This window comes from Suricata suricatta, chromosome 10, assembly GCF_006229205.1.
Source record: "Suricata suricatta isolate VVHF042 chromosome 10, meerkat_22Aug2017_6uvM2_HiC, whole genome shotgun sequence".
Lineage (NCBI taxonomy): Eukaryota > Metazoa > Chordata > Mammalia > Carnivora > Herpestidae > Suricata > Suricata suricatta.
This window is the reverse complement of record NC_043709.1, coordinates 7,799,228-7,812,203: the sequence shown is the minus strand read 5'-3', so window position 1 is coordinate 7,812,203 and position 12,976 is coordinate 7,799,228. Positions and strand designations below refer to the sequence as shown.

Genomic DNA, 12,976 nt, shown 5'->3' with positions numbered 1-12,976 from the left:
GAGTTGATTCCATTTTCTGTAAAGAACCATGGTGACACTTCCGGTTTCCATCATGCAGGGTTTCCATGGTGAACACACACAACGTTGTCGCTGCCACCGCCGGTAGCACAGGTTTTGAAGGCTGTTCCGATAGTAATCTGTTTCCTTTTCAAAGAAATGAACCGAATGTTGGTCTGAGCAGCCTAAATAATCCTAGTTAAGATCTCAATACAAGTAAGTTAATCAGGGTGAATAAGTGCATCCGTTCATCCAAGTCCTGAATGAGAGAGACTGTCTCAAGTCAGTGAACCTCTTGGGAGTCTGGCTGACGTGAAGCTGAGGGCGGCGGAGTTCACAGAGAAGCAGGCAGGACGGCTTCCCCGGAGGCGGCCGGCACGGGGTCGCAAGGACCCCGGTGCACTCTGAGCTCGGTCAGCCAGCAGCCTTCTCTTCGGGGCGTGGGGGCGCCTGGGAGGATCCGTCGGTTAAGCGTCCGACTTCAGCTCAGGTCATGATCTCATGGTGTGTAGGTTCGAGCCCCACATTGGGCTGTGCACTGGCAGTGTGGAGCCTGCTTGGGATTCTCTCTCTTCCTCTCTGCCCCTCTCCCACTCTCACTTTCTCTCTCTCAAAATAAATAAGGTTTTTAAAAAATTTTAAAACCACTAAGCCATCACGGAGGTCAGCAGTGCTTTTCTGTGTGTATCCTCCTTTAGCTCCCTGTGAGATTATTAACTCTGGGCGTGGAGAATAGTTCAAATACGACATTAGTAGTGATGTTGAGAACTTGGTGTGATGGCGTAAGTTCCTATTCGGGTGCCATCCTATTTCTTTCTAAAGGCTCTGACAAGTCAATACACATTCGTGCGTTTATCTCTTAAAAACAGACCACAGGTTGAATCGTATGATTTGTTTTGAGCAGTGTCCTTGCAAACTTTTATTTGCAGTATGGGCACATTAGATCTCAGCCCAGTGCTTTGAATTAACTTACAATTTGCCTTTAAGACCTCTATTCAGTGCACTCTTCCCTGCTTTGGGTTCTTCCTTCCTTTCTCCAAGACTTAGTGCAGATGTTCTTATTTACAAACCAGAAGCTCTTCTCCTCATATGCAAGAAAGGCCACTTGACTTCTCTTCACCCCCTGCCTCCAGTTCTTAGTCTCATGAATGTCATTACTCCTTAGATTGATGGGTCAACGTTGAGAACCATCTGCATGCAGCATGGCCCACTGCTGACATTCCATCTGAACCTGACCCAGGGCACCGCCCTGATCCGATACAGCACCAAACAGGAGGCGGCCAAGGCCCAAACTGCACTGCACATGTGAGTACCCGCCCTGCGCTCCCCGAGACAAACGCACAATGGAGGTGCACACGTGAGTATTCTGGCCCCTACTTCCTTAAACAAGGATGCACGAGACCGCGCACAAAAACAGCATCGTGACAGAAGCACCCGCCCCCCAAGCGTCGGTTGCCCTGTGTGTCTGTGTAGGCCAAGAATCAGAATTCCAAAAGTAGAGAATTTATGAAGTCATGAAGCAGTGAGTAAATTTTAATGCCGTAAAACAAAGCCAATGTTGAGAATGTGAAACAGTACAGGTGCTGTCATTTTTTGTCGTAGAATCTAGTTGCTTACTTTGTCTTCTTTGTTGGTGGAGATGAAACACTGGGGCTTGGTGGGAAGCAGGGGTTTTGTCCTGAGTGGGTGGGACTGGATGGCACTGTTGAGTGTCCCTGGGAGCCAGGAGGGAGCTGACTCTGGCTGTGGGGGCCTCGCAGGCAGGGAGCCCGGCCCCGCGACGGAGCAGTGGCACTTCCAGATGCCTGAGCCTGGGTCACCTTGATGTTTGCAGATGTTTTACCTCCCGTGGGGGAAAGATAGGTGACATTTTTCTCAACATACCAATTCCGTATCCCAAAGGATATCGATACGTGGTCCCCCTGGTAGTCTTTGGAGGCCCTGAGATCTAGTACCCCTTACTGCGTTAGGACAGTGTTTCTCAATCAGCCGGTCTGGTTACAGGGCAGGTTTGGATCCCGTAGGCCCGGGGTGGGGCCTGTGGTTCTGCATTTTAGAAAGCTTCCAGGCGATGGGGAAGCTGCTGGCCAAAAGAGCACATGTTGAACATTGAGGACTCGGGGGCTCGAAATCCTCAGTCCCTCTGAGTGCTGTAGAGTTTCCCTCAAATCCACAGCTCTCTCCCTCCCCTTTTTTCTAGGTGTGTGTTGGGAAACACTACCATCCTGGCTGAGTTTGCCACCGATGATGAAGTTAGCCGCTTTCTGGCACAAGCTCAGCCCCCTACACCTGCAGCAACCCCAAGTGCGCCCGCCGCAGGCTGGCAGTCGCTGGAGACCGGCCAGACCCAGTCAGATCCCGTCGGACCTGCTCTGAATCTTTTCGGTGGGTCCACAGGGCTCGGGCAGTGGAGCAGCAGTGCTGGCAGCAGCAGTGGGGCCGACCTTGCTGGCGCTTCGTTGTGGGGGCCCCCAAACTATTCTTCTAGCTTGTGGGGAGTCCCCACTGTGGAAGATCCCCATAGGATGGGCAGCCCTGCTCCCTTACTACCTGGTGACCTTCTGGGAGGAGGGTCGGATTCAATCTGAACTTAGAACTTTCAACTCTGACCTCGTGACCTTTTTTGGAACAGCAGCAGCACTAACTTGACCTTTTCGTTTTTTTTTTCAACTTGCAATAAATACATTTTTAAAAGGAAAAAAGAAAACGGAGAGAGAAAAAAAAAAGGTGGGTCATTGACAGACTGTCTGAGCACATAGTTGCCTCCCTTATGACTTCAGTTTTTTCGTTTGGAATATGAATCCAAAAAGAGAACATATCACTCTTGAAATACTTGAATCATGAACGCCAACCTAGAAAGACAATGTGAAGCAAGTACACATACCATTTAAATTTAAACACAAAAAAATTAAAAAAATTAGTTTCTAGTTTTTCACTTTTTTCATGTTATATGGAAGTTGTTGCTAAGAAACATATATACTGAAAAAAAAATAGCTTTTTAACTTTGTTTGCACTGGGTGTGTTTCCGTCCTTAGGTCTACCACGTTTGGGAGGGAGGGGAATTCAAAAGAATTGTTGGGGTGGGGGGGGGAAGACTTGACGGAGCCTCACTTTAAAAACAAAAACACAAAAAACCTAAAAAAAAAAAAAAAAAAAAGGAAAAAATTTGTGATTGGCTGGTTGATAAATACCAGTGTGTTCTGGCACATGTAACTGCCCAGGCATGCTTGTTCTGGTATGTGTGTGCACGTGTGTTCATGTGCATTTGCGTGCATCCTTCTCTCTGTCTCCGTGTGCGTGTGCCCGCCTCCTCCGCCCCCTCCCCCACCCGATCTCTCCGGACGCTGCGTTGCTAACAGTCCGCAGGCTGGCTGGCCGGCCATCTGCTTTTTATTTTTTATTTTATTTTTTAACTATGAGAACACACAAGCACGGGGAGCCACTGCTTACTTAAAGCAACTCCGTTGGGCTACATTGAGGTGAACAGAGTGCTTTTTAATGATTAAAGCAGGGAGCTCCTTTACATTTGCAAATCAGCCTGAGCGAGTTTTCTCTTGCTTTTCTTTTTGACCTAGCAGTAGAGCGGAGCACTGCCAAGTCCCAAAAAATGTAGGAGAGCAGGAGGTACCTCATGGAGCAACCGTGTGTTTTAATTTATTTCTGTTTTTTAAAGTAAATGGCCACCAGGCACATCGGAATATCTGTTAAATTTCACACAGCCTTTTCTTTTTCATTAGTTTGAACGGGAACAGACAATGAGAGAGTTTTACTTCCGTGGTGTCTCAAAAGCAGAAAAACCACGTTCCCCCTTTCTTGTTGTAATCAGGTGTGAGGACTTCATCAGAAAGTCAGGTAATGCTGAATCGGTTCTCTTTCTCATTTTATGAAAACAAACAAATTGTGAGCAGCTGCAGCTTCCCCTCTGCTCCTCTCTCGCCGAGCGTTACCTGTGCCAGGCCGCGGCGCGTCACAGCCCAGGCCGCCACTGACAGAAACGTTTACTTAACGAATGTTCTTAAACCAGTGTGTACTTCAAGCGTTTCCTTTCGTTCCTCTGTGTTGTGTATTTCCTGTGTATGTGGTTTTGCTTAGGCAGGTATAACTTAGCAAAGACTTTTAAGTATTGCACCTTTTTTTGGTTTTGACCTCTTTATTTTTTTTTTCCTTGTAATGTTGCTTTTTTTATTTTGGTATTTAAAGACTTTTTTTTTTTTTAAGCATCAATGTAGTAGTACTCTGGGCCGAATAGGGGGCAACTTTTAATCCACAGTTATCACCAACATGTATGTACTTATGTTGGAATCAACATGTATGAGACTGCTTTTTGTGAAGAGTTCTGGCAGACCCGAAGGGGTACCCCTTTATACAAAGCAGACGGCTGGTGGGCGGGAGGGGGGCGTATGCCGGTAATGAGCTAGCCCTTGTGTGGCCATCCCAGTCTGCATTACACTGTTTAACATAAAGTGCCGACGTTCTGTACCAGCAAATACCTGCCCATTCCAACCCTTGGTGGGAGCAGACCTCTGCTGTCCTCCGTAACTTGCTGCTAGTGAGGACAAGGGAGTTTTTCTTTCCTTAGCATCTTCAGTGAAGGATACAACAATGCCTAATGTATTTGACTTTTAGCTTGTGTCTGTGTGTGGGAGGGTGGGTGGGTGTGTATAGGAAAAGGCAAAAACGAATTATTTGCATTCAAGTGGTTTTATGAGACAAAGAGTGGGAATTCTGTCATTTTCGGGCTTACCCTGTTGATGATAAACCTAGCCTCCAAAGAGACTGACACGCGTAATTCAAGTGAGCGCTCGGTCTCGGAAGGCTATGCGCCCCTTGTGGGTAGGTGGTCAGACTGGAGCCTCCAGCGTTGGTTCAGTCCCATTGGATGCCTTGTAGAAAACTAACTGTGCCCTCTTCCTGCTCTCCGGTTTTCATCACCACCACTGTGGCCCCTTCCACCTCTGCCCATGTACAAAAATGTCTCCTTCCGGTCCCCTCTGCCTGCTCTCTGTGTGTGGAGCAAAAACCCTGTGGTGTGTGGTGACATCCAGGTGGAGAGCAGCTGTGTTCAGCCATCTACAGAAGGCGAAATCTTAGTGGCCCTGGGCCAGGAGCACGTCCCGAGGCTCCCAGGAGCCCGTGGCGCCCTGCCGTGTCCTGCCCCCACCCCTCCTCCTGCCTCTGGTTCCTTGGCCTGCACTATGGGTTAGTTGAGTTCCTTACGATACTACGGTGAAAGCCGGGTGCTAGAGCCCCTCTTGTTTACAAGACATAATGAGGGATTTGAAATATGTAAAAATAAACATGAGAAGCTCAAATGTTCTTCCATCTTAAGCTTAAAGGGAAAAAAATTAAAAACTTAAAAAAAAAAAGACCAAAAAGTGCGTATATATATACATATAAATATATATTTTAGATGAAGACTAACTCTGGGAGCATTTAACAGTGTTTTGTTTTTGTTTTAACATTTATTTTCCTGCTTTAAAATTTGCAAGCATTCTCAGGAATTCTAGGGCAGGAAGCCAGTTTTTTGAAGATGGTTTATTTAACCATATCTTATCCTAGATAGACGGCTGTTTCTTTCCTGTTCATAACTTTTACAAGTTCCGGAAACTTCAAAAAGTTAAAAAAATTTTTACTTAAAAAAAAAAAAGTAAACTCTCCAAACATTGTTGTCATACTGGGGGTCACACATTTTAAAACACACAGAAAGAAATATTTTTTAAAAATGATCAATTTAGCAGCAACAGGTCAATTCGTTATCTTTAAGAACACGGGAGAAGGATTCGATTTCTAAGAGCTTGATCATGGATTCGTTTGAAATTGTGTGTCATTCAGTGGGAATGTCTGTTTCTTATAAATGGGAAGTCATGGCTCTGTCCCTTTCCATTTAAGATTGAACTGACATCTCCCCACGTGATTGTTGTGTTTTTTTTTTAAGGGAACCCTTCTCCCTGTCCCTCAAACCCCAGCAACAAAAGAAAGAAAGAAAGAAAGAAAGAAAGAAACAACAACTTAGGAAGAAAAAAAAGTAAACTCTAATCTGTAAAATAGTACGGTTGGATTGCTGAGAATCTATGTAAAGAGCTAGGAAATAGAGGTTAATAATTTTTGGAACAAATTTTAAATATAGGCATTACTAGAGGAAAATATCTATGGACTGTTCTATTAACAAAGAATGTCTGTCTTACCTCCGTTCATTATGGGAGGAGGAGAAAAGAAGAATCTAATAAGGAACAAGTGATTTTACTTTTTTAGCTCCCAGCTACTGTTGTGCTCATTTTAATTGCTGTTTTGAAGATCTGCTGCTTAATTATCCCCATCCCTCAGCTGGAGATGTGGAGTGTTTTCCTTTCGATTTTTCATGATGTTGAATTCTCCTTTTGTATTCCCTCCTGGGGCCGGGGGTCAGAATTCCCAAGCATGACCACAGCTGCTTTTAAACATCTAAGCTTCCCAGTGGGAAAGAAACTCCAGCTCGACAGGTAAAGGGAGTGGGTGGGGTTGCTGCCTGCAATTTCTCTAAAACCGCTTTAGTGCCTTCGTACATACACCCAGACATCCTAAGCAGGGGGAGCGCGTGTGTATGTGCATGTGGTCCGGTCACTCCGCGGACATTAAGATGCTTGCCCGTTTCGGAGATCGGAGTGGTTCTGGACAGGCCCCACAGGCAGTGGGCTAAACTGAAAATAAACAGAAATCAAGGAAGTTAAGTATGCTTTCATGTCTCAGTAATGTGGGACGCCAAGGTCCTTCCTTGTGTGATCGCCCTGGTCACTGTGCACTGACTTCTCCACGTGTGTTGTGTGACAGCTGCGTACAGTGATGTAGAAAGTCTGTGTGTGTTGGGCAGTGGAAAGAGGTTCCTGTTGTTCTGCTCTTGTCCTCCGCTGTCTCCTCTCCTTCCCTGGACTCTCCCCTTGCCGCCACCTTTTTTTTTTTTTTTTTGGTCAACTTGCTGGAAGCTTTGCTTTATTGGTTGGCAGTGACCTAAGAAAAGGATATAGTGAGGATAAAATGGAAGAGAAAAACTCTTTTCTTTCCGTAATATTCTTTGGCAAGAGCCGTGTCTGCTGAGAGGTTGGGTGGCTTCCATACACTTAGGAAATCCGGTGGGAGTGGCTTCTCTTCCACCACCTTCTGGCATGTGTACTGAGGTTTGCTGGTCACCTCTCATCATGTAGATTCATTTCGTAAACATTTCGGTCATGTAAATTTGAGCTTTTCCATTTTTACTAGTTTCCTTTATTTTTTTAAACACTTGATTACTAGAGGCTGGAGATGCCCATCTTTCAAACATCACAAACTTGGTTTCTGTCTACCACATGAGTCACCAAGAGAAAAAAAGCATTCGTGGAGAAGAGAGGTCTTCCATCAGGCTAGAGACCTCTACTGGCAATTGAAACCCAGTGCCATGACCTAATTTTAGGTGTTTAAAAAAAATACAGAAGAAAAAAATACAAAAAAACCACCCACAAAATTCAGAGCTCCGAGACACTGTGAAGAAACGATGGCCCACGTGGCGTCTCTGACTCCTCCATGCCTAGCCCTGGACTTCTTGCATTTACAACATGCACGGAAGTTAACTTAGCAGTGATGGCATGTCAAGGCTCCAAACCAGATTCTTTCATCAGTATCCCCCAGTAAATAATTATCCATTGATTGCCATTCAATCAGTTTTATTTATAGCAGCTTAATTTTCTAATCAGATGGCTCCTGTTCTAAGAACTTTGCCACCTCTTCTGATATGAATGTAGCACTAAAATTAGCAGTTGGTTCTTCCAAGTTCCTGTGGGTTGAATGTGGTTTCCACGATACGCAAAAAATAATAATAAATAAATAAATAAATAAAAGAAGAAAAAAGAGAGGAAAAGAAATTCCTGCCTAAGAATTTGGAAGAATTTTTATTAATATATCTAGCAGAAACTAACATTTCATGGGCTATTGACTTGTTGCAAAGATTCACTCGAGTTTTTGCCACTTGTCAGGGAGTGGGAGGGGCAGTTTTTGTAGGGTTAACAGCCAGATTCCATATCGACCTCAGATGCTGTGTACTTTTTAATTTTACTTTTTTATATTTTGCCATCTTGACTCTTAAAATGAAAATGTCTCTGTGTTGAGAAAATCGCTTAAGCCAAGTCTGTTTTCCTCTGCAATGTAAATAAGATGTTTTCAGCAGACTTGGCTCTAATGGCCTTCTCTAAGATTAGGGAACAGTTGAGTCTTTATGTAGAAAAGGTCCCCTTCTTCCCCATCCTCAGAGTTCAAATTCAATATATAACACTTTGTAAGTTCTTGTTTGGGATTTGGGGTTTTTTCTTTTGTTTAACTATCTAGAGGATCTTACAAAGCGTAGAGACACGTGTTTAGCTGGTTAAAAAACAAAATCAAGCTTTTCCTTCAGTGTTTTTGCCAAGTTTTGTCACACTTCTTTCATGTCTGTGCATTAACTATGCTTCTTAGTGTTACTGCAAAAAGAATTGTTATTCTTGAATTGTTTTCCTTCCTGTGAGCATACAGCTAAGCTAAGGCTGTGTGTGGTGGTGCAGATGCTCCAGCCTCGCGGTCGGTCTGAGGACCTCGGCACTCTTTAAGAAAATAAGGTGCCCTCACCCTCTGCACACAGCACCACACCTTCTTAGCTTTCTTATCTACAATATAGGGTGTCCACACAGCCTAGAAACAGGCAAATATACATAATGTTGTCAAGAACATCAACAGTCTATTAAAAAAGCGTAGAATGTTCTCTGTATTTCCAGAGTTCATGCAGACTCTGTCATAAGCTCTGTAGGTTTATGGCCAGTGCCAAAGGTGTGTGTATTTTCAGAGATGGTCCCCACTTGTTAATGATGGTGTTGTTTTCTTGACCTTGAATTTGATAAAGGAGGTACTGGCATCACGTATTTAGATTTAAAATAAGTTCTCAACTTCAAGAATCTATGAGCACAGTAGTAATGGAATAAAAATAGATCACTGACCCTCCCTAACCTGCCCACAACGCCTCCCCGCTGCCTGCACCACCAAAGAAACAGGATGGTGAAGGGACCACTGGTCAGGACCCAGGGCTCCTCCCCACCGGCTGGGCATTCCTGCCATCCTGAGTGTGTGGTCACTCAGACTAGATCTGACGGGATTACCAAGTATTCGAACATTTGAGTGGTTTTTGAACCGCCGATCTCTTGTATCCTGCCACCACTTAAAAAAAATGACAGAAGCTGCCAGTGTTTGCCTCACAGAATTTAAATACTCTTTTCACTTAGCTATTCACCTGAATTTCGTGTTTTTAACGAGAAACTATGCACACCAGGAAAAATGGTACCACCCTGACTGAAGGGTTTCTGCAAGATTAAGTCCTGCGGTCTCTGTTGTGACAAACACTTGTTTTGTCCCCAGGAAAGGAAAGGTCAGATGAAGGCAAGAAGTGTTCTGTTTTAAATTTAAAAAAAAAGAAAATCGTGTTTCCATAAAGCACTTTGTGCCTCAGTTTATTTTTCACTCTGTCAGTCACCACTTTGGAAGCCCATTCCCAATCGCCATTGACCCATCTCAAGCCAAGATTAATACGTTTGAGACTGTCCCCCGCTCCCCAAAGTGTAATTTCTCTTTACTGCTAGTGGGGAGCAGCAAAACAAAATCGTAAAGGTAGTTTACAGTGTTGTTGCAGCTGAGCTGTGAAACGAAGTGCTTTTCTTCCCCTTCTCCCCTGCTTTCCTGGGCCCCGCGCGCGGCCTCTGCGATCCTTCTCCCTCGGCTCCGAAAGGTGTGCAGTTCTCAGGGGCCGGGTTGTGAGAGTCACGCTCCGGTGAGCTGGGGCGGCCTTCCGGCAGGACTGGCTTCCAGCAGAGCTTTATGGACAAGAAGGTCCAATGTATATCCGAAGTGTGTTCGCCAAAACTGAAAAGTGGGGTGGGGGCGGGGGGGGGGTCATCTGTATTCTAAACAAATCAAAAACCTTTGGAACCCTTTGAAGAAGTTACATACCTTTTAAAGGTAGTATAGTTTCTCACCAAGTGATGCATCTAGCATGACACTTCTTGCCAGAAATTTCAGGATATTAGAATATATGTGTTTAAAACACCACCCCTACCTCCCTTTTACTTTTGTCCAAGGAATTTGTTTCTGAATGTGCCTTTGTGAGTACAGAGACCGGCTGTTCTAGGAAGAAGCTCTCCGTGGGGATAAAAGAGAGAGGCGGTCAGCTTAGTCTTTAGGGAAGTCGGAGATCTCCTGGCAGTCCCGGGGGGGGGGGGGGGGGGGCGTGGAGTTTTCTTAGTGCCCGTATTGCACAGGGTAGAGGAGTGTGGAAACGATCCTGGGGCTCGGGCGGGGAACGAGGCGATGGTGCACAAGGACAGAGACCCGGGTCAGTCCAAGAGCGCGGCTGAATTTATCAGTTCAACCCGCGTGTGCGCGTGCGTGGCCGCGTTAGTTTTTGTTTTTCTGTAAGCCTGGAGAACTGAAACGGGGGACGTCTGTGGCACGTCCGTGCTCGTCAAGAAGGCGTTTTCCAGCCTCCGCCGTGCGCGGGGCTGCGCGTGCGTCCACCCTCGAGTCTGTGCCCTGAGAAGGCCATTATTTTCCCAAATGGAAGTCCCATAATGTTGCTGTTTGTGCGAACAGGGTATTACACATGAGGAAAAGGCTTTCAAAAGAATAAGATGAAAGTGTTTGAGACAGAAAAGAGAAAGATCTGAAATAATGTTTTATTTCTTCAGAGCTATTCTAGTTAAACGTAAAAATCTGCGGTGTCTCTTCATTTTTTATGTTCGTTTTCAACGATTCACCTCTTCTCCCCATGCCCGGTCTTCTAACAAAACCACAAGTGAGTGCTAAGGGCCATTTTCCGTAGTTCCTCAGAACTCCCCAAAGAGGAAAACAGTCCCTCCCGCAAGATTCCTTCAGCTTCATTCAGGAGACAAAGGGAGGAGAGATGTGGCTTTCTGGGCTTCTCTCTCATTCCTCTCTAATGGCCTTGAAATGTATTATTATGCAAATGTGAATTTTGATACTGAATTTAAGAAGAGGTTGTTGGATTTTTTTCTTTTTTTCAAAAAAAAAAGGTCCCATGTGTGGTCATCATTGCTTCTTTATTTTGTAACGTGAATTGTAACTATGCATTCTGCAAAGGGGGGTGGGGGGGGGCAGAAAGGGGAAGGAGGCGGCTTTGCATCCTTGCTCTACGGTTTCTGTGTCCATGGTATCCCCACGTCCTGGCCGGGAAGGGGAGTGAGAGCCAGCAGCGGCGAAGTCGGCACAGTGAGGCAGAGAGAGACTCGGAGGCCTGCTGCGGTCCTGGGGGCCTGCGGTTGCTGGCAGCCACATCCTCCACCCCAACCGAGCAGTGTTAGCCCAGGGCCACGGCGGAGGCCCCAGAGGCCCTAGTGTTCTCTGGGGAAAAGTACTCATCCTTTCCTGAATTCAGAACCCTTTCAAGCTCAGGAAACCGTACCTCGTTCGTGCTGACCTTAAGGTTCATCTTCCGTCGGTCCCCAAAACTCTTCCTCCTGCTCCTTCTTGTTCCTTTTAATTTTTCTTCGTTTTTCTTTCATCATTTTTAAGTGAACTTATTTATAAGGAAACTGTCTTGCTCAGTAGGGAAGAGGGCCTGTTGCTTGGCAGGCAGAAAAAGGACTCTCTTCCTCACCCACTGCCCCTCAGCCGAACGTCCCCTCTCTGCTTCCTTGCCATTTGTTCTGCTAGAGAGCTAGTGAGCCGTGAGGTGCTGCCCACAGGAAAGCCTGGAGCCTCCTCCTGGCCCCGACGGAGCTCCCGTGATGAGTGCTGGCACCTGCAGCTCTGGGCTAGGCGTCTGCAACACGCAGTGTCACCAGCCGGAGGCGGTTCTGCCCACGCTCAGTGTTTCCAGGCAGAAGTTGTGGTTGTTGACGTTCACAGTACTGTAACGAGGAACAGACTTGATCACAGTCTCCTCGTGCCGTGCAGCACGGGCACGATCTTATCAGGGTTCCAATCTGTTAGATTGCCTTTAGACAAAAAAACAAAAAACAAAAAAAAAAAAAGAAAACAAAAAAATAAAATCCTGACGTTTCAACTGTCTAACACAAAACAATACCTCGAGGTACATTTCCCCTGCAGTGTAGACCCTTAACTCTCCTCTTGGTTTCTGAGACACACCAGTGGGTTATCCTTTTCAAAATATGAATGTGTAAATAGGATAACTTTTACAATTTTTTCCTTTGCTGTGAAAGTAGCCCTAAAATATGATATTTTCCCATTTTTTTGTTGTTGTTAAGCCACCTGAATTTCAGATCTTCTCTCGTGCTGAAGAGAAAGGAGGACAGGTCAGGGGAGCAGACTTGCTTTTGCAGGGTGGTGGTCTCTCCGTTGCCCCCCATACACAGTGACAGCCGACCAGCGTCTGAACCCTGTTTCGAGTAGATGCCATCTCTTCCAGACCTACTCCCAGGGTGGGGAGTGTCTGAATTCTCTTCCAGAAGACCCGTCCCCTCCAGGCACTCCAGAATGGTTTCTACCTGAGACCTTGAGCTCGCAGCCTTTCTCCCGTCTCACACGGGCTCGCGTTGTTGAGCCCCAGAGTAGCATTCTGTAGCTCGCAGAGGGAATTAGTCGCTGGCATTTCAGTTTGGCGCTACCGAACTCACGGCCTTGTCACTTTGCGACACTCTGGAAATAGATTGATTCCTTAAAGGAAGGAAATTCACCTGAGACGTGCCACCGACCTCCCTGAAAGGTGTGGGCACCCCCGGACGTCCCTCTCGCTCCCTCCCCGTGAGGCCTGACGCCGACGGAGAGGGAGGAAATGCTGCTGCTTGTAGGCTTCTGTCCGCTACTGCTCTCCTCGGTGTGGCCACCCGCGAGGCAGGGTCAGAATGGATCATTTCAAATCACTTCTTCACAAACACCCCTTCGCCCCCATCTTAAAGATAAACCCTGTATCTGTCTAGAAGCCCCTTTTAGTTTGAGCTCACTGGTCTTGTTTAGTGACGACTTCCTTTGAGGGGAA

At 46.0% G+C, this 12,976-nt stretch overlaps 1 protein-coding gene across 1 annotated transcript in view; it reads left to right on the top strand.

Annotated features, from left to right (window-relative positions):
- The window catches only part of TNRC6B (trinucleotide repeat containing adaptor 6B), an 81,458-nt gene that overhangs the window by 59,202 nt on the left and 9,280 nt on the right, over positions 1 to 12,976 (top strand). The window contains exons 20-23 of the mRNA XM_029955408.1: positions 1,163 to 1,302; positions 2,198 to 2,382; positions 2,693 to 2,724; positions 3,735 to 3,849. Coding sequence (XP_029811268.1) covers positions 1,163 to 1,302; positions 2,198 to 2,382; positions 2,693 to 2,724; positions 3,735 to 3,849 — 472 coding nt within the window. The remainder of the gene's footprint in view (positions 1 to 1,162; positions 1,303 to 2,197; positions 2,383 to 2,692; positions 2,725 to 3,734; positions 3,850 to 12,976) is intronic.